General features: G+C 35.5%; 4 protein-coding genes across 6 annotated transcripts; 1 reads left to right on the top strand and 3 right to left on the bottom strand.

Annotated features, from left to right (window-relative positions):
* The first annotated feature begins 3011 nt into the window (after positions 1–3011).
* Positions 3012–5407, top strand: LOC311080077 (uncharacterized protein). 2 transcript variants are annotated; one of them, XM_084109842.1, is made up of 7 exons: positions 3012–3062; positions 3139–3220; positions 3330–3689; positions 3845–4174; positions 4326–4433; positions 4537–4559; positions 4744–5407. In XM_084109842.1, the coding sequence occupies exons 1-7, from the start codon at positions 3060–3062 to the stop codon at positions 4864–4866; spliced, it is 1029 nt and encodes a 342-aa protein (XP_083965968.1). In that variant the 5' UTR covers positions 3012–3059; the 3' UTR covers positions 4867–5407. The 2 variants fall into 2 exon arrangements, with proteins under 2 accessions (XP_083965968.1, XP_083965967.1); XM_084109841.1 differs by lacking the exon at positions 3012–3062 and having other exon boundaries at positions 3076–3220.
* A 2621-nt stretch (positions 5408–8028) lies between these two features.
* Positions 8029–9725, bottom strand: LOC311079678 (uncharacterized protein). The gene is made up of 6 exons (XM_084109317.1): positions 9653–9725; positions 9207–9557; positions 8766–9116; positions 8561–8668; positions 8309–8379; positions 8029–8188 (listed from the first exon to the last, which is right to left on the bottom strand). The coding sequence occupies exons 1-6, from the start codon at positions 9696–9698 to the stop codon at positions 8114–8116; spliced, it is 1002 nt and encodes a 333-aa protein (XP_083965443.1). The 5' UTR covers positions 9699–9725; the 3' UTR covers positions 8029–8113.
* A 2157-nt stretch (positions 9726–11882) lies between these two features.
* Positions 11883–14030, bottom strand: LOC311079671 (uncharacterized protein). Of its 2 annotated transcripts, none has more exons than XM_084109301.1 (6): positions 13916–14030; positions 13477–13827; positions 13030–13383; positions 12765–12875; positions 12471–12538; positions 11883–12382 (listed from the first exon to the last, which is right to left on the bottom strand). In XM_084109301.1, exons 1-6 carry the CDS (start codon positions 13959–13961, stop codon positions 12266–12268), a joined length of 1047 nt encoding a protein of 348 aa, XP_083965427.1. In that variant the 5' UTR covers positions 13962–14030; the 3' UTR covers positions 11883–12265. The 2 variants fall into 2 exon arrangements, with proteins under 2 accessions (XP_083965427.1, XP_083965428.1); XM_084109302.1 differs by having other exon boundaries at positions 12471–12535.
* A 5179-nt stretch (positions 14031–19209) lies between these two features.
* LOC311079112 (uncharacterized protein) lies at positions 19210–21514 on the bottom strand. Its single transcript, XM_084108309.1, has 6 exons — positions 21323–21514; positions 20862–21212; positions 20445–20780; positions 19828–19935; positions 19653–19705; positions 19210–19534 (listed from the first exon to the last, which is right to left on the bottom strand). The coding sequence occupies exons 1-6, from the start codon at positions 21366–21368 to the stop codon at positions 19421–19423; spliced, it is 1008 nt and encodes a 335-aa protein (XP_083964435.1). The 5' UTR covers positions 21369–21514; the 3' UTR covers positions 19210–19420.
* Between the last annotated feature and the right edge of the window lie 279 nt (positions 21515–21793).

The raw sequence follows: 21793 nt of genomic DNA, 5'->3' as shown, positions 1-21793 counted from the left end.
GCGTTTTTTATTACAATGATAAAATCGTACAGTAGCCAAGTCAGGTAAGGTCAGGTTTGCTGATGTGCATTTTATTTAGGCTATTTATTTATTTTTTGTGTTATTTTTTATCTCTGCTGCATTGGATCAGTGTCCTTTCTAGAACAGGCAAGAGCTTTTTAGCCTCGTGGCTCGCGTCAGCAGTGCCTTGCATCACCCATAGACCTTAAAACAATCAGAGAATGGCTGGCGGGTGCGTCTTTGAAAATTGGTCAAAAAACATTGGTGCGGATGGATGGCAGATGGATGATGAGTTTTGTGATGCGGTTGCGGATGAAATAATAGGCCATCCACGCATCTCTGTCGACTACCTTGCCGACCGGCTTAACACTAGAAATGCATGCTATGTGTTCTTGTGAACAATATGACGTTGAAAGCTGATAGAGATAGGAACCCAGCAACCACCTGAGCAAGTATCATCAATAAAGTCATTTGATAATGACTACATAACCCTTATACTCTTGTTTGATCAATGAAAAGCCATTAGGAGCGATAACGAATGACAGCGTGCTCTGACGCTCGATAAACATGTTAGCATAGGTAATGAAATATTACCCTTGAAATATATATATTTTTTCTGCTAACATGTAATCCCATTGAATGTGAATGCTTATTTTACTTTAACCTTCTCATCCATAGACAGCATTTACTCACAGAAATACAAACAATAGACCATTTTCTGCTGCATAGACACAACTGCATAGCGCTCCAACTTATGCTTAGTAAAGACTATAAAAATGACTATAATTATACATGACTATACAAACAAGACTATAAACATGATGCTTAGTTTAACATTGATTGTTCTTTTAGCATGGCGCGAACACACAAGCATCTGAATCGACTTTTTTTAAGAAAGCATTTTATTTATTCTTTTTGCGGCGTAGTTTTTCACCTTTATTTAACAGTGCTTCGTCATAAGTACAAATACAACAGCTGTTTTTTAAATCCTATCCAATGGTTGAAAGGAAAGGAGTAAACACGGTCACTAGTAGATTGTGACGGCTGTCAATCAAAATGTGGACCGGTGATTCATTCCATGTGTTCCCTGTCAGAAAACAAATGGATAATTCGGTCAATTAAAATTTTAATTTAACAGAATTTATCAACTTGTTGCCTGCTGTGGTTGTTTTAATTCACATCCTTTCTAAAAAATGTTGAGTTTTTGGTTTAATATAGGCCTATTCTTAATATATAAGACTGTCAATGATTTAATTTCATGTTGTTTTATATTGTATTTGTTCTTTGTTTATTTTTGTAGGATTTTAGTTGGACTTGGTCAGAACTGTTTCAGTGATGTAAATTTAGTTCAGTGAATTTAAATGACGTAAAATAAAGACATGCTATGTTACATTGTGATGTAATGGTCTTTTCTGGAAGGGACTAAAGAACAAAGAACTTTTATCAGCTGAAAGGCAGAATACAAATGTCTTTATTAAACATTATATAACAGTTTCAGGTTATGTTTTAGTGTTGGTAACATGTCCCACATTGTCCCACTCAAACTTATAATCGTCCCACATTTGGTTTGTTTGACGGTGGTCACCCTACATAATATGCGCAGAGATGTGGAATAAAACATCAGTCACTTATCTTAGATGTTGATTCCAGATGCAAAGCGCACTGCCATTCTGAAAGTGCACTGCATACTTTTAGTGCTAACAGCAACACACTGGTATTTGTTTGAATGTTGAGCCGCAGCTCATTGGACGCTGATGCAACAGCAACCAATCAGCTGTGCTATGTAGATAATCATGTGATCGTTACCAAATGAGTCAGACTTTTCAGCCTGCGCCATCTAGTGTTTCATGCCAGAACTAGGTAATTTCATTGTGTTTTGTTTCAGTTTTCCCTGTTCCTGTTAACCTGTGTTCCCTGTCATTGTGAGTTGACCTAAGGTGCGTTCCGATTAACAGGGTCCCTACGCAGTGTTCAACAGCTCCCTACTCCCTGAGCACGGGATATCCGTTGAAGTGGACTTTGCTGAAAATGTGGAACTCCCTACACCATCATCAAAGAAAGACAATGACGGGGTCGCACAGATTATGCTATAACATAAATATTGATATAATATAAAAAACATTATACTTTACTTTCAAATTTATCATATCAAAATCATATAATATACATATACAAAAACATTATGTATCTAATAAATATAATAAAACATTTTTAGACTACTTGTATATTTAATTGACTATTGCAGCTATTAATTGAAGCTGTACAATAACTGTCATTCATAATGAAAAAAAAATATGATTTGGTTAAGTATGTGTAAATGTGTTCTTAATCAATGGTTTTGTATGGAGTACCCTGTGATGTCCACTTTACAGTCCATGGAATGCACCACTAGTTTTCTAGTGTGTGTCAGTTTGTTCCCTTGGTTACTCATTACATCCACCTGTTGTTCATTTAGTTTTCTCATTACCTCTCCTTGTGTGTTTAAGCCCTTAGTTCTCCTCAATGTTTTGTCGTGTGTTAACGTAGTATTTTTGTTTAGTGGTTCTCATTCCTGTTCCTGTATTCTTCTGAGTTTCAGTTTATTAAAAACTATATTGTACTCTCCATTGTGTTTACTGATCAGCATATCGTGACATGTATGCATTAGATGTATACATAATCATGTATTCACCAATCCAGAATAGTTCAACTTGATCATATTTGGATGCTCATCATCAGTAAAAAATAACTTTCATGTGAGGCCCTTTAAAGATTTGTCTTCTGGTTACATGCTGCTTTTAACATCTTATTTCCTGCTTTTTTCCCTTTGTCAAACCACATCAAGCATTAGCAATAAAACAACATATTAACCACATAGTTTAGAGAGAAGCCAACTTACTAAGCAGTAGTATTAATAACACCTATCTATCTAAATAAGAGATTTTTTTGGAGCAATGGAAAGATGGTTAGGTTAGACTTTTTTTTAGACATTTTGATGTGGTGACAACGTGTGAAAGCAGAAAAGTTAAGGTGAAAGTGCACATGTGCCTCAGTTGACTGAAGCAGAGACAGATGGACACATGGTAAAGACACAGTCTAGTGATCTACCCTTATTCTTTAGCGTGTGTGATGGTGTGGCTCATTCGTTTGCTTTTTCAGGGGAATTCAAAGCCTGAGGATAATTTTGGAAGAGGATTGATCATGAGATATTTCTTAATTTTTTTGCTTTCCTCAACAATATGTAAATATACCTAAATTACTTTTTAAACATTAAACAAGTAACCTATTTATTTATTTATTTATTAACACTTTCAACTCTAAATGTTACTATTGTGTGCTTGATTTTGCAGTCTGCTCCTCTGATGTGTCCTCTAATGTGGATGTTGTTCAGGAAGATGTAAAAGTAGTTCGAGCTGGAGAGGATGTGAATCTTACTTGCAGCTTTTCAAAACTTCTGCAATCGACAAAAGCATGGTTTAAACAGACGGCTGATGGAAGATTCATACAAATTGTGTCTTTATATTTAAATCAACAACCCAGCTGGAATAAGGACTTTGAGAAAATGAGTCGTTTTAATGTTATCAATGGAGATGATCATTTTAATCTGATCATTTTACAGACAAAGCCTTCAGACTCATCAACATATTACTGTGTCGTCGCATCATATTTCAGCATTGGAATGGGTGCAGGCACTAGATTATTTTTCAAAGGTAAGTTGCACTGCTTGTTATTTTAGCTTTGTTTGATTTATAGGCATATTAATTTTTTTTTTTTTTTTTAATTTTTTTTTTGTCCTTACTATTTCTGTTTCTTTTATGTCATTTCAATGTCATTTTTATGTCATTTTATGTCATTTCATTTCAAGCTGGACACACAGCTCTTCAGCAGTCTTTGATAGACACGCTTCATCCAGGGGATTCAGTGAATTTGCAGTGCAGCATCTTCAGTGAGAGTTGTGCTGGAGAACACAGCGTCTACTGGTTCAGACAAAGCTTGGGAGACTCTCAAGGAGTCCTTTACACCAAAGGAGAGAGAAATGGTCAGTGTAAGAACAGCAGTGAGTCTCAAACGCAGAGCTGCGTCTACAATCTCCTCAAGAGCAACATCAGTGACTCTGATGCTGGGATTTACTACTGCGCTGTGGCCGCATGTGGAGAGATACTGTTTGGAGAAGGAACTCAACTCAATTTTAGAGGTAAGGTGAAATGCAAATGTCTGGCTTGAACTGTTGAAATGTTTAGCTTTATCTCCTATCTGGAAAAGCATTTGATTCATATACTAGAGTACATGATACCAAACTTATCTAAAAAATGTTTTCTAAGAAGATCAAATTAATTTTGTTTCAGTGAGTGGTGATGTGAATCCAACTCTTCTTGCTCTTGGAGTTTCAAACATTATATTTTTTGTTCTTGTTGTTTTTCTGGGAATAAAACTATTCAGGGGTCAGAATAAAGGTAGGACTTTCTGAATAAAATTATTATTTTTATTGTAAAGGAAAATGTTGTAGAAATTGAATTATCATTTATAATGACAAGACTGTTTTTTAATTTCCCAAAGTGCCCAAACCTCAAGAGAATCAAGTAAGTACACAATTATCTTCCATTTTAGATATTTTCCAAATCTTTATCAATGTATCTGTCTTATTAATTTAATATTAGATAATATATATTTTTTCATGGTTTTTAAAACTTTTGGTGTATATTATGCCACATCATGTGTAATTTTCCTCTCATAATTGGAGATTCTTTTCTCTCTTGATTTTAGAATGAAGCCAGCATGAATTACGCATCCATTAGTTTTGGTCAGAAACCTCTGAACACTAGAAGGACCAAATCAAAGGTCATTCAGGAGCAGTCTCTGTACGCTCAGGTCAGATCACAGCAGTAACATCCAGAGAGGAGCATTTCACTTCGACACAAATATTTTCATCATGATCTTATAACATCAATTTAATTCAATTTGTCAGAATAATTTTGGTAATTTCTCCTAGATTTTATGAGTTGACTTTCATCCTCTGATAATGAAACCCAGAGTATAGTCTGATCATTTTTACCGCAATGAATTTATCTCTGCTATATGTGTGTGTGTGTGTATGTAAGTGTCCATATTTTAATGTCTTTGTATGTTTAAGTGTTATTATGGCTTTGTACTGTTTATCGTTAGATATATGCATTTCTTTGGCATAGTAAGGATAATTGTGGGAAAAGAAAGGTAGTTTGTGTTTGTGTGCTCATTGATTTTATGTGGATTAATGAATGTATGTTGTTAGACTCTGCGTTGTTCTTTTCAGGTCAACTTTGGAACTTATGAAATATTCTGTTTTACAGTTTCCTTATGAATCACATATTACTTGCATGGTAGCCTATGCTTCATTTGCATTTACTAAATTAAAATGGATGTGCATGTAATGTGCATTTGTTAAAATGTGTTTATGTGTTATGTTGTTTTTATTCTGTAAACTCAAATGGTGGACCCTGGTGCTTGTATAAGATACAGTTCCCTTTAAAAAGGACTAGTGCACATTTTGTTGGTATTTAACAAGAATTCTTAAAGGGATAGTTCACCCAAAAATGAAAATATTGCGGCAAGCGGTGGAATCACTGAGCGGCTGCTGCTTTCTCTCGTAGTGGAAGTTACAATCATCAACAAAACAAATAGATAAATATATCTTAACAGAATTTTTTTTTTTTTTTTTTTTTTCTGTGGTGGTGGGGTCATCATTATTAATTATTATCATTCATTATTTAACAATAATATTTATATTTTCAGCACTCTGATATAAGTTAAAGTAGTCCCAATATAAGTCCCAAGTAAAATGTTCTATGATTGGTCATTAATAACCTGTTCGATGATTGGTTAAAGCGGACACAGCCGCTGCCCCTCACAAAAAGATAAAATATTTTTATATTGTGAAATATAATAATATTGTGAAAGCCGCTTGTGAAAGTGGCAGCATTTTGGGTGCATGAGCGTTTTGCCGCTTTCCGCACGTCTCCTATTGAAAATTAACTAGACACTTGCGAATGTCGCGTCCTGTGTGAAAGGACCTTCACTCACCCTCAAGTTGTTCCAAAACTCTTTCTTTGGTGGGGACAAAATACCTCTATTAATAATCTTTAAGCTGAAGTTACATCCAGTAATTTCCTCAGTGCATAACTTACATTTCACGGACATATATGTTAGAAAGTCAAGCAAAAAATTTCCATTTTGCTGTCAGAGTGGACGAGCCTTCTGCAAGCTAAACTTCTGTGAACGAGCGCCGCCGCGTGCATGCGCGTCAAACAGACGGAGTACAATAGCGCAGTAATTCTGACTGATGTTAACACTAAAATATAAATATATTTTGCTAAAATATTTGTTGTTGAATATTTGTTGTTGTTGGTGAACATAAATGTGCTAGGCCTATAGAATTTCAAACCTACAAGTGTATTTTTATGATAGCAGTTTTGGTTTTAGGCTATTTATTTTCATTTTTAGTTTAGCGAATTTAACATCTTCTTTAAAAATAATTATTTTGTTTTTAGATTGTAATGATACAATGTTAGAATATAGGGCCCTATTTTAACGATCTGAAACGCAAGTGTCAAAGCGCAAAGCGCAAGTAACTTTGTGGGCGGGTCTTGGCGCTGTTGCTATTTTCCCAGCGGGATAAATTACTCTTGCGCCCGGCGCAAATCTAAAATGGGTTGGTCTGAAGTAGCTTTATTATTCATAGGTGTGGTTTGGGCGTAACGTGAAATAAACCAATCAGAGCGTCATCTCACATTCCCTTTAAGAGCAGACGCGCTTTGTTCTAAAGCGGATTCCTATTATAACGGCGGATTTGCACGCAGACGCGCGCCAGACGCGCGCCAGGAGCGGTTCACAGCCAAGGAGAGCAACGCTCTCGTCAGGGACGTTGGGGATGGAGAAACCCACCCAAATTAACTTCGGTTAAAAAGGTGTATGATAATTTGGGTAAATGTGTAAGCTAGATGTATGCTTTTATAATAAATTGTCTATCTATCTATCTATCATAATAATGTATGATTTGCAAAAATGAAAACTGCTGCTTCTGTGTAGATGAGAGAATCAAAGTGTATGCGCCGGAACACGCCTCCTTTTTTGCGCTGAACCGCCCAGGGAGCGCAAGTTCATTCCCTAGTTTAGCGACGTGCTTCTGTGGAGGGAAAAGCGCGCTTTGCGCGGGTGCAAAATAGGAATGATACATGCGCCGGTGTACAAAGTCAATTGCGCTGGGTGCAAGATAGGGCCCATAATGTGATTTGACCCATTTTTTGCACATAATAGATACTGCAAGGTTACTACATTCACCTTGTTTGTTTTCATAGCCTTCAATATGAACATTGTAGAATATTGATCAGGATATGATTTATTATTATTATTATTATTATTATTATTATTATTATTATTATATATTCAGATCTTTTTTCATTCAAATAGAAAAAAAGTAAATACTGTGATTATACCATACATCGCCATTTAGCCCAAAAATACAGATTTTTGGCTATAGCCTATTGCCCAACCCTATACCTTATGGCATGCTTTAAATGCTGAATTTTCCATTTTTAGCTAAGCAGTAATAATATTTTATCTAACAATTAGCCTACATTCAGTCCTGCATTAATAAATCTTTTTTTTTTCTTCTTTTTTTTTTTTTGCCACGTGGTCTCTACTGCCACCTGGTGATTTCAGATCATTGGATCTATTCAACTTCTAGTTCACAACACAGCAAAAACACACAGAACACAGCAATTCATATGGAAAGTACTTTATTTATGCCTTTATTTATGAATACATTTATAAGAACAAAAGTAGCCTAATTGTACAGTGGTGGCATAGACAGAACGCATAGAATGTTTAAATTATTGTAGATGTTAATGTTTATCACATGAACAAAGCAAATAATGTTTATACATGCAGCATGTAATTATTGCAATAAGATATTGAGGAAAATATTTATTTTGACTGTTTTTTTAGTCACTACAATATATCAGCCCATTAATAACTATAATTACTGATCAAAAATAATTTTCAGAATTGCTCAAATGAAATGATGGTTATTACTGAATAATACTAGCTAATATGCAGCCGGTTTGTGTTTTTGTTTTTGACATGGTTTTGAACCCGAATATCATATCTGTTGTTTCTCTTCACTCTTCGAGTGTTTGGTGGTGATGGGTGAAGGCCAAAAGTTCACTTCCTTATACTACACAAAAAAAAAGAACATTCCAGACAATATAATTTTAACTTCCACAAAATTATAGTGATAAATCATCATTAATGTATTATAAGTGGTTTTACATCTGGAGAGTTTCATTTGACAAACCTGAATTATTGACACATCATCATCAGTAATCTGGATTTGCTGATATTTGCTGTCTATTGCATTGATAGACTCTATAATAAAACACACAATGGTTAGCCCTCATATAAATGATCTAATTCTAATATAGGACATCTGACAAAGAAAATATTATATTAAAAAAAGTATGCAGAATATTTAAACTTCTCAGTAGATCATGGAATTACTACTAACAAACTGTTGATTGTAGAAGCAAGAATTCAAACAAGCACTTACCTTTCCTCCTCATGCAGCACAGCAGAATATTGATCGTAACGTTTGATGTCAGCAGCACCGTAAGGCCAATTATAAAGATTAATTGAGTGTTCTGGCTCTTGAAGTTGTCTAAATCATGAGAAACAATATTTCATATACTGTATAACACATACTATGCACTGTAGGGCTGATATTTGCTATGCGATGTTGAAAAGCTCAAACTTACCAGGATTCAGTTTAGGAAGATTTCCAAATAAAGCCTCTCCACATGTGGCCAGAGCACAGTGAACTCCAGCATCTGAGGAACTGAACGTTTTCTTTGGGAGGTTGTACACACAGGTCGGTGAAAGACAGTCAGCTCCAGAGCTCTCCACACACTGATCACTTGTGTTTCCATGAATATAAATGGATCCTGAAGGAGATTCTCCTGATCCATGTCTGAACCAGTAGAGACGATGTTCACCTCCACCACTCATGAACTGGTTTTGGATTGAACACTGTAGAGGCTCATTTACCGCCGACTCAACTAGTTCAAGCTTGGGCAGCTGCAGATGAGTGGGTTTGCTGGTTTCTGCTCCTAGAATGGATGATGTTTTGTATAAATAACTGTTTTATTCCCAATATCGTTATAAACACTTTAACATGAAGGAGACATGCACTGACTCACCTTTAATAACCAGACGAGTGCCATTTCCAATGTTAATGATATTAGTGAAAGATGTTGTACAGTAGTATGTGGCTGAATCTGATTGTACGGTGTTCATGATCTTCAGATTAAAAGTGTCAGTCACTCTTGACACTTCAAAATGACTATTGTCAAATTCATTGTGAAATTGGCTTTCTGATGAATGGAGAAGTGAGGAAGCGATGAGACGTGGTTCTTCTCCAGTGACTTGCTTGTACCATGAAGCCAGACTTATTTGTTTTGTTGAAATGAAGCAGGACAATACCACTGTATCTCCTTCATGAACTAATAAAACCGAATCCAGTTGTATGATTATTCCATATAGTCCCACCACTTTAAAAGAATTAACATTGTGCATCAAACAACTAAAACGAAACATTGATATCAGACTTATTAGAAAAATTATAATTATTGAAATATACACTTACACCTTTCCGTTAAGAGTAAAACCATCACACACATTTTTTTATCCATTTTCCTAATTCAGTCTGGGAACAGAAGCTCAACCAAAGTTATATAATGTTGTGGCCTATAACAAATGTCTTGAAGTACTGCACTGTCACATGATTCTGTTCTGTTAACACTATTACCCGTTTCCTGGACCTGACACAGTTGCAACCGCAGATTAGATTCATGCAGTGCTAAAATACAAACCTGGCCTCATTATCTTAACAGTTGTGTTCTCTCTTTTACAGTGACTGGTTTTATTTAAAGGATGCGATAATTACAGATGTAATTAATGATTCAGTGTCAAATAGTCCTGTGCACACATACATAATCTCAACTCTAATTTTATCATATTGACAATGTTATCTGTTAATCTCAGCTCAGTGTTTTTGAGAGTTTACTCTTGCTGCCCTTTAGTCTATCTTGTGTTAGATGTTATCTGTCTTGATGGCCTCATTTTCTTTACCACAGCCACTGTATTCACCCCTGTTTTCTCACATAGGCTTAGATTTGTGGATTGTAGATTTTTAGAGTTTGCATGTTCCAAAATCAGAGTTTATGTTGTTTTGATTTTGAACAGATACTACAAATCTGTCATTAATATACAATACCTAAACCTATATGAATGTAACTCATCTGTAGGCCCTTTGCACTGAATATATGGTCTCTGCTGCCACTTTGTGGTTTTTGGATGTTGGTGCAAGATCTGTTAGTTTAGATAGGCTAATTGATTCTTAAAGCCATTTATTTTTCTAATTTTTAATATTGATTTGAATTGTTTCTTCTCAAAAATTTATTGATATATACTAATACAGTCTTTTCAAGGTTTTAATGGGAAATGTTACTTATGACTTGTAAAATCACCACTTTTCAAATAATGTCAAAACAAGCATTTGTATATTGAGAAAGTAAAGAAAAGTTTTTGCCTCAATGGGACTAATGCTGTTTTGACGTGCTATAGGCCTATAGGGATTGTCATAAAAAGTAGTTTCCTTGTTAGAAATTGGACATGAAAGCCCTCTCGAGTCGTAATTACCACTGGGAAGCTCGGGAATAATTTTGATAGGTGGGTGGTCCATAAACTTTAAACATGGCGGAGAGGGAAATGATTGCTTCTGAGACAGGTAGGCCTATTAGTTTCTTCCACAACAGCCACATCGCCTTGTCTTCTCGTGAAATTGGTTCATATTTATATGAATAATCATTTAAAGCGTACCCAGACAGCAACATAGTGTCGACCCAGATCCGGCCCACATCTGGATCGTGTGGAATCCACTTGTACAAGATGTAGGCCGGATCTGGGCCGACACTACGTTGCTGTCTGGGTATTGTACAGCGAAAATAGCCTGAATTTGACCGAAATTCCAAAATCAGCAGCAAGCTGACTATCTAGACAGCGAGGTGAATGTTTATATTGTTGTCAGTGAATGACGCTAAATATCATTTTGGCTTTAGTGCGATTTCCCCAATAAATAGGCAAGAATAAACCTGGTGTTCATGGCCATGATTCCTGTTATTTCCTACTACAAAGCACTTAAATGCGAAAGCTCGTAAGTTGTAGGCTAATCTCGACTACAGAAGTGGGAAGTCGGAAATATCCAAGTATAAAGTCCATTCTAAAGGAATGTGTTATTTTATTTATTTTTTCCCCAAAAAATATATTTGATGATCAATTATACAGTATATATTCATTTTTATTGAATATTTATTGTGCAATAACCTACCTTTTGTGTGAGAAGAAATTATAAAATCAGCTTGAAATTTAAATAAATAAAAAAACATGAATGTAATTGCAAATAAAATAGAATATAATAGCAAATATCGTAGCCTACCATATTATCAAAATGTTGTATCATAGCATAATTATTTCAATCACTTTTAACGTTCATTTTACATAATTATTTTATTGTATGAGAATAACCTTGTGACGTGAATGACTATTACTATTATCTCGCTACAGCTGCTTTACAGCAGAATTTGAATTTGTCTCATAGTTGATGAAGTTTGCATCAGTAATTCTGTTAAATCCTGTTTATTATTGTGCAGCTGCTTTGAAACAATTTCTATTATATAAAGTGCTATAAAAAATAATGGTGACTTGACTTGAATGAGAAGAAAAATGTTGAAAACTGGCGTTTAGGATAGTGTCTTTGTGGCGTTTGTTGCTATCGTATTTTGTGAGAACATTCAAACTAAAAAGGAGCCTTTAGCACTTTGTATCATACCTTTATTTTCCAGAACATGTATTTGTAGAACATGCATTCCAGAACATGCATAAATTGCACGTCCTTTGCACATAGCCTCACCCACATATAAACATATACAAAACAATACAAATAAAATAAAAAAGGTTGCTGGACAATAGTAGCTAATCGCAAGTAATCAGATGACAAGCAAATATTTATGATGATATTATCATATCTGTACTTCTCATAGTGTGCTTTTGCAGTTTTTGTTGCTATAGGCTACTAGTGCCAAAAAAGTTAAAGTAAATCTGCTATGCTTTTGTTGTTGTTTTGGAAGGGGAAGTAAATATCTGTGCACACAGAGCAATAGAACTAAATGCTGGCAAATATGGTAATATAAAGTAGTTTTCAGCTTTGCTGTTGACATGCTAAACCAGAATACAGCGTGTCTTCGGGGATGCTCATCCTCTTCACTCTTGAGTGTTTGCTGCCGGTTAGTACAGTTGCGTAAGTCAATTCCCTGTTCTAAAGAAAAAGCAGATTTCCACAGAGTTATTTATCATATCACTCATTGTAGATGCATTATCAGTGGCTTTAATCTGTTTTCGATTACCTGATTTATTGACACATCATCATTATCATCCCCATCAGTAGTCTGTATTTGTTGAGATTTTCTCCCTGCTTTAAATAGAGATATATTACACTTTGAGAATTCATCTTTAAAAGAGAGAACGGCATTGCTTACACATGGCCTTAAATAAATATTCAAATATTACAGCATTTTTTTTTTTTTATTAAGGAAATAATCAAACAAAAATACACTATTGATAGGGTAATTCTTACACTATTTTGTAACAATATTAATATAAATGATGCTCTTTACAGATAAGTAAATCAAAATTCTTACCATTTTTCCACAAGCAACAAAGCAGTATGTTGATTGTAAGACTTATTGCCAGTATTGCTGCAAGACCGATTTGAATGAATTGTATTTTCTGGCTCTCATTTGAGTCTAAAGCTTGAGAAGAAAAATAGTTTTTTGGTTGTATATTTTTGTAAGCAGAACATTATTTAGGTCTGTTTTCTCTGTTCAACTCTTACAAAACTCTTGACTAAAAACATGCCATTTTCAAATATATGTACCGAAGAAATAATAAAATGCTCAAACTTACCAGGATTCAGTTTAGGATCATGTCCAAATAAAGCCTCTCCACATGTGGCCAGAGCACAGTAGTGAATTCCAGCATCTGAGGAACTGAACGTTTTCTTTGGGAGGTTGTACACACATGTCGGTGAAAGACAGTCAGCTTCAGAGCTCTCCACACACTGATCACTTGTGTTTCCATGAATATAAATGGATCCTGAAGGAGATTCTCCTGATCCATGTCTGAACCAGTAGAGACGATGTTCACCTCCACCACTCATGAACTGGTTTTGGATTGAACACTGTAGAGACTCATTTACCGCCGACTCAACTAGTTCAAGCTTGGGCAGCTGCAGATGAGTGGGTTTGCTGGTTTCTGCTCCTAGAATGGATGATGTTTTGTATAAATAACTGTTTTATTCCCAATATCATCATTATAAACACTTTAACATGAAGGAGACATGCACTGACTCACCTTTAATAACCAGACGAGTGCCATTTCCAAAGTTAATGATATTAGTGAAAGATGTTGTACAGTAGTATGTGGCTGAATCTGATTGTACGGTGTTCATGATCTTCAGATTAAAAGTGCCAGTCTCTCTTGACACTTCAAAATGACTATTGTCAAATTCATTGTGAAATTGGCTTTCTGATGAATGGAGAAGTGAGGAAGCGATGAGACGTGGTTCTTCTCCGGTGACTTGCTTGTACCATGAAGCCAGACTTATTTGTTTTGTTGAAATGGAGCAGGACAATACCACTGTATCTCCTTCATGAACTAATAAAACCGAATCCAGTTGTATGATGTTTCCATTAATTGTCTCAACTGTTAAAAGATTACAAACTTTAGATCTTTAGAAAAGCATTAACATTATTTCTTAAATGTATGTGAATATTATTGAAATGGCACTTACAGATTTCATACAAGATGAAGATCATCACACAAAGTTGTTTGTCCATTTTATCTTCATCCAGATCATTCTGTGCTCAGGCTAAGAAAAGTACAGTAGCTCACACAGAGTTAACTGTTATATGCACTTATACCTGATAAGATCACATGATTTTCATGAAGTCAGCAAATCATGCTCATTTCCTGGACTTGACACAGTTTTAAGTGCAGAGTGCTTCCAACCACAGTTTAAATTAATTCTGTAGACAAAAATGTTTGATCCATGTAAAGTGTACCTGGATGACATACTTCCCATTTTTCCAAAACGTGAACATTTTATTTGTTCTCAACCTAAAATTATAAATAATAATGTAATCAATTAATAATTTTTAGTCTTCACAGAACATATCTATATTTGACTACTAATAATATTTACAGGTACATTCTATAAAGAGAATAAATGCTAAAATAGGTGAGATTTGATCTTCTTCCTCTAACAAATGTTTATTTTTTTATGAATATTAAAAAAGCTTGTTTTAAGGGATTATCTGTGTTCTTTGTCTGTTTGGGTGGGGTTTCAGTAGTTTTTCACTAGTCTGTGTCGACCAAAGAGGGAAAATTTATGTCTGTTCTGTATCGTCCAAGAAAACTTTTTGTGAACCCCTGCCTGCACTGCCCATTCTTTCAGCCTCCTCACAGCCCTTCAGCTCCTCTTACACTGAGTTCACACATCTACTTGGATTTGCCCTTGGGCTCATGTTCGCAAGCCCAGCCCTGGAGTGTGGACCTACTAGCTCTGCCCAGAACCTCCAGGCCCAAAACTCCACCTCTACTTGTCGAGCAGTCGCCCCCTGGGCTCCACCTGGGACCGCCCTCCCTACGACTCCACCGGGTGCCTTCTTGTCCCTAAGGCTCCGCCTTCTGGGACTTCAGCTGTGCTTCGTCCCTCCACCCACTTTGCTCCGGCAGTCTCCTCCTTCCTTCCAAGTTCGCCTTGGTCCTCATTTGCTTGCCTGGCTCCACCTCAGTCGCTTGTTGCTATGGCTTCGCCCTGCCCTTCAGGATCTTCTGTGTCGCCCGGTCGTACCTAAGGGGTTATCTGTGTTCTTTGTCTGTTTAAATGGGTTTTCACTAGTTTAGTTCACGTTCCTGTGTTTTCAATTAGTTTCCTTGTAGTATTCCTTGGCTGTGTCCGAAACCGCCCCCCAAATCCTTAAATAAGGCACTATTTGAAGGGACAGCCATTTGTTATGGTGTCCGAAACCACAGTGGACATCCGACAAACAGACAGCCGTATCGCAGTGGTTGTTCTGTTTCTAGTGTTCTGAGTATTTTGAGTTCTGTTAAGTAAATATACACTGCTGCGAATTTCCATTCCCTCACCTTTATTGCAACCGTACGTGACAGCAGTGCTAACAGATCGATGTGGGTCACATGTATTAGCACTGTAACCTTTGACATAGAATATCCCTGTCCATGGTCCTGAAACTACACAACTGTAATTTCTGATGCTGTGCTGATTTGTCAGCACAAAACCCATTACAATATTTTGATGCACCTTAACCTACAGCAAATGAATTGAATATGATATAATCATATCATACAGCAGATCACGTATGATCATCTTTGATTAACTACCATGAATGGAATGAATGTTGATATTGTCTTTATCACCTTTTCTTCATTCTGCAGTATAACTAATCAATAAAATACATAATAAACGCAAATAATTTGTGTATTTTTTTAAATATATATTTATTTATACATTTAATGAGTCTATGGTTTTAAAGCAATTTATTACTCAACTATAGGTGAACAAGGCCTACTCTTGGAAAACAACCTAAAGGTGAAGTAATTTGGGGGAAAAATTAAGTTTTTTTATGTTAATGCACTTTTAAAATACCTGTAACATGATAAACATGTTAAAATATACTATCACAGTTTATGCAGAGATATTACTAAGCTAATTTGAAACACTGTGGCTCTGCCAAAACTACTTTGTTTTTAAATAAAACCCTTTACGCACATGCATTTTTCATACATGCTCACTTTCCAATTTTTCCAATACCTATTTTTGATCTGCCATAGACAGGTCAAATCAAGACAAGAACATTTTGTTTGCTCTTAAACAAATACACCATTATTTTCATGAACAATGAGCCGATAAGCATCAGAAAGGTGAGGTTTTAACATGTGTTCATATTAGTTGGCTAAACTGTACCTCTGGAAACTGAAAAGCTTTGTCATGCAGCGCCCCATGAGAAGAAATGTAACACCTGAAATCAGAAGTCTTTGTAGTTCAGTCTTTCACATGTGTAGTGATAAACAGACTACGCAACTAAGCAAATGCCTGTGACTGTTTTTGACACCTTTGTTTTTTGCAACATCAGAAGCTATGGAAACTTTTGACCGCTAAGATTGAGCCCTAGTGAAGGCTGCCTGCTTGATCTTTCCATTCTGTTTTTTACTTTCATGCACCGACCACAAACGCAACACTGAGACTGACGGCCTGCACTGTGAACTCAAAGTTGAGGTTGCTGATCTGTAGTGCAAGTTTTTATGCAATTAAAAAAATAATAAAATGAAATACAGCACACCCTTATTGCATTTGTCAGATATATATAGCCTTACTCTTTAAAGAAGCAAAAAAAAAAAAAAAAAGAGGAAGTAACTTTTAGTGTTAATTGTGTGATAAAATGAAAAACTGTATTTTCTTTTTTAATTACTACATAAAGCAGAACCTAGAGGTTACTGAAATTAGCAAAACGATATCAAGCCCTCAGAATATCTCTGATGTAATATTCTAACTTGCAATGTGTTGTTCTGTTCTTCTTGCTCATGCAGTTCCTCCTGTTTTCAGCAGCAGTGGGAGCTGAATATGAACGCAGTACTGAAAAATGATAAATGTTTAAAAGTACAATATGGGTGCGTCTCAAACGGCGGTGTTCTTCCTAGTCCAGTCCATCTGAGCCCTCTAGGCTGAGTCCTCCTCCGCATTAAATGCTAGAATCAAACAGTCTAGTAAGTGCGCATGGCTGAGCCACACATGTTCTCGCCACCACAGTCATGGCATGAAAATACTATTAACATTTTTTATATTTACTGGCTTTCTATTAATGCCGTGCAGTGAATGACAGCTGTCTGTGGTCTCCCAGTGGTTTACATTATTGGACGTTTATTGTTAAGGGATTAATTCAAAATATTAATTTAATTTTAATTCTGTTAATTGTAAACTTCAAAAAAGTTACATGGTGTACCCTAGTTTATTATTAACATTAAACTGATAAACTATGAAAATGGATGCATAGTGCATATTTTATTATGTATTTATTTAGACAACTCAAAGTATGCATACACTCTGTGGTTTATATAAACACACATGAATTGGAGATGCAGATGAGGGTATCTTTAGTGATAAGTACTATATAAAAAAAATGTCCAGGAAGATCTCGGAGGCTTCTTGTAATTAACGCTCCTTCTGAGCAGAGTGAGCTATTTGTGTTTTTGGTAATGGAAAGGGATGTGAAGACAAAAATTGCCGTAAGTATTTTTGTTGTGGTTTTGATGAAGTGTTGTGAAAGAAAAATAAATGGGTCTTGTGGGTGGAAACTACTTTAAACCATAATGCGTGCTCATTTACAGTGCTGAGCAAAGGTCCTGGTCCACTTTAACTTTTTTGTGACATTTTTTATTTATTTATTTTTATTTATTTATTAATAAAACATATGCCTTTTATTTTTAAGGCATATTTTCTGCCTTATTCTGTGATAAATAAAATAAGGTTTTATTTTTAGCACTTTTTAAATATTTCCACAGATATGTTGCCTAAATGTAGTCTATATATATATATACTTGTGCCTGGTTATGCTTTCTTTTAGTTTAGATCTAAGAAATATAAAACACCTAAAAATCAACAAACAGTAATACTATAAAAGTAGGACAAATTACAAGTAACCACTTACGTAGACTCTAAAAAAAATAATGATCACACGATTAATTCTATTTAAGCTAAAATGATTCAAATTATGTATTTTGATAACAGTTAGAAGTATTCAAGATACAAAGCTGATCCGCTGATGTTCACTGCAGCCGTTTGTGCTCTACACTAAGCAGTTTCTTCCTGTCGCTCACTCAGCAGGATATGATGTAATTCACTCGTTCCGCCCGTTTCAGTTTGACATGTTTAGCCTGACCACTTTCCATTATATCTCTTCCTCTCTTACTTTTCTGCTGGACTTGGATGAAATGAAGAGATTTTCCTGGTGGGAGTCATGTTTTGTTCATTAATCATGAGTAATGGGACAAAGAGCTTGTGCCACACAGCGAGAAGGGAAAGGGTTCAGTATGGGCGTAGAACAAAGGAAATTGCAGAGAGGCTAGCAATAGAAAGATAGCTTTTGAAAGCATGAGATCCCACCCTCCCTTCATATGCATTTTCACATAGAGGTTTTCATTAGCCAATGTGAATAAATCTAGATTTAAATTCTAAGAGATAAGATAGTCTTTACATGACCTGACGTTTTATTCTTATCCGAAATTAGATGATTTAAATATTATGGAGCGCTAAACACTAATATACTGTATGTTTCATTCATACTGGAAAGGTGCCGTCTTGCAGAAAGTCCAAAACGGACTCGTATGTAATAATGACGTTCCAGGAAACCCATTATATGGACAAATGCATCCAGCTATTGCTGTAGCTGAATAAAAAGCAGAAACGTTTTAACTGATGAAACGTGAAGACAATAAACACACGATTGCGACAATAGATGGTTTATGTGTTTATTTCAAGCCATCTCAGGGTATTTTCATAAGAATAAAGTATATTTTCTGCCTTATTCTGTGATTTTTTTTAAAACAATTTTTTTTCACATTGTATAAAATCCATAATGACTCAATGCACAAGTGTTTGTAGTACATAAACCAATCATAAAATTGTCATAAGGAAAATATAAGGAAATATATTGCAGAATACAAATGAGTGGTTATTGTTCAGTAATGTGTTTGATTTCTTAAAACCTGTCAACCTGTCAAAGGTCAGAAAAAAACTGGCATTACACGTGACATTTCTGTCCCCCTCACTTCTGAAATGATGGCTACCCCCCTTAGAGTTGAGTAGGTGTTAAATAGGCCAAAGTCACTTCTGGCAGTCTCATGTATGTCGAATGAAAGAGGGCTGACTAAAGCTCTTCTATGTAGTTTGGTCTGTTGATTAGATCTTACCACACCACAGCACAGGGGTGTAAATGGGCTAACTTTCAGACCTTGTGGTTTGCGGTGCATGTTATCTAACGTTAATCAAAACCAAAGTTTGTTTTTCTGGAAAAATAAGACACTTTATTCACACACAGTACATTAATACACATTAAGAAAGAGCTCAATGCATGGGGTTATTTCAACAGAATAAAGAGACATTTAAATGTCATAATTATTTCAGAACATAAAATATGACATTCAGAGTGGCTCTGGTTAGCAAACAATATTAGCAATTACAAAGACAGTACAAATACTGTTACACTACAGAATCGTTTCATTTCAGTCCAGAGTATTCTGTCTGCCATTGCCTCTCCACTCTCTGCTGTCTTGAACTCTGTGAATTTGTGAATTTTACAGCAGCATAATTCACATCAGAGGTCACGTGGTACTAAAAATAAAAAATAAATATATATTTAATAAACATTTCCATGAAGTGATGTATAAATCACCCACACCACTAAGTACTTGACTTTTAGATATGCAAATCATTTTGCCATGTAACAAACCTGTGCCCTTGACTCTACATTATCTGTAGCGTGGACTTGCTGAGATGTGTTGCCTGTTATAAGATGAAATATCAGACGAGTTTTAGTACTTCAAAATGGCATTGTTAAAGGGAATAATACAAAATACCACATATTTTGCACTTTTATATAATACTTTAGTCAAGTCAGTGGTTACCTTTTGTCTTTGTCACGCAAAGTAGAACATTAGTGATGAAGCTTATGTTCAGCAATGCTGCAAGGCCAATGAGAATGTAGAACTGCAAGTGCTGGCCTTTATGTCCATCTGAAACAATAAAATAACTGAATTATGGCCTGGAACTATAGTAGTGGTCAAAAGTGATGTCTGAAAATAGACATCTTCACCCTTTATTCAAATATTATTAAACATTTGTTAAAGGTTTTTGCATAGCAAAAAAGAAACATACTGTAAGCATTGTTGTGCTTATAGTCAATTGTTTTTTTTGTAATAAAGCAATTAAACATGGCAAATTGTGCAGGCCTTTTTGTTTTTTTATCACTTTTGGCCACTACTGTATGTACAACAATATGAAGCATGCAAATAATTTTTCATCAGTAGAAAATCTGTATTCTATATCAACAATAACCCGTTTAAAATGCTATATGCACATGAAAGTACTCTGTTGTATTATACAGTGTTTTTGGTCATAAACTGACAGTTTTTGTTTAGGCATTACACTAGAAGCACCCTGAAATGACAGAATTAAGTCATACTGCATCATCATCCATAAAACGGGACATTAAGATGCGATGTCTTGTATTTACCTCACTTACCGTCAATATCCAGATTAATTCCATTTCCAAATAAAATCTCCCCACATGTAACCACAGCACAGTAGTAAGTCCCAGGGTTGATGTTTTTCATAGAGAGATTGTAGACACAGCTCCTGGAAGGAGAATCCGTCTCAGAGCTGTTTTTACAACTTTCTTGAGTGTAAATGATTCCTGGACTAGATTTTCCTGAACCGGGTCTGAACCAGTAGACCCTGTGTTCGCCTCCACAACTCTGTTGCTCATTTTGGATTGTACACTGCAGAGTCACATTTCCATCTGATGATGATGTTCCAGTTTGCTGTTCCTCCAGAATATGAATCCGGTTGGATTTAGAACCTATTGAAGGAATATAATGAATTTAAGGCTGTAAAATGTGATTAATGTCAGAAAGGGTTAGTCCCAATGTTAAATGCTCACCTCTAAGCACCAGATTAGTTCCAGTTCCAAAGTAGACAATGTTAGAAAAGGAACCGGCACAATAATATGTGGCTGAATCGGATTGTACAGTTCTTTCAATAGTTAGATTAAAGCTGCCAAGCCCTGGATTCACTTTAAAGCGCTTTGTCTTTTCAAACTCATCATGAAGTTCACTGTCTAGAGTCCAGTGATATGAAGAGGCTACAAAAGCAGGTTTTTCTCCCAGAGTCTGTTTGAACCACATGACTCTATTCATTTGGTCTTTGGGGTGAAAGCAGTGAAATGTCACATCATCACCCACTTGAACTGTTACATCCCCCTTCTGCAAAATACTTCCAGAATATTGCATTGCTGTAAAATATTTAATTGCAGTTATTGCATAAATGCGTTTCTACATAGACGACACAATGAAAAGTAAAGAAAGCTCAAGAAAAACATTACTGTTGTAAATTTGTACTTACATGGTTTATAAAAGAGAACACAAACAATGAAGAGAATGACATACATTTTTTACATATGATCTCCAGGGCACAAACTTAGAAGTTAATTCTCTGTAACCTTCTCTCTGCTTCGAGTCAAAGCCCTGTGACATGATTCCATTGGCTCTCTGAGCTAACAGGTCATTTCCTTGTTCAACTTACTTTTAACACAGATGTGCTACATCACGGTATAATCTTTGATGTAAATTACCTGTTCTGATATTCATTTCAATTTATTTAACATGTTAAAACTGACTAGAAATTAAGTTATACACATTTGGAATAACTAACATTGTGCCGTACACTCAATACATCGATAAGCTATTCATCAGACAAAGGAAACTCTCTTTATAATACATGGCAGAGTAGATCCAATAGCTGACATATGTGTACTCAAGCAAAGAAACATAACATCAGTTTAATCTTGAAATATTATATTCCATACAACAGTAT

Source organism: Abramis brama, assembly GCF_963993115.1.
Source record: "Abramis brama genome assembly, chromosome: 3".
Taxonomy (NCBI): Eukaryota; Metazoa; Chordata; class Actinopteri; order Cypriniformes; family Leuciscidae; genus Abramis; species Abramis brama.
Note: the sequence above shows the minus strand (reverse complement) of the source record. Positions and strands in the feature narration are given on the sequence as shown.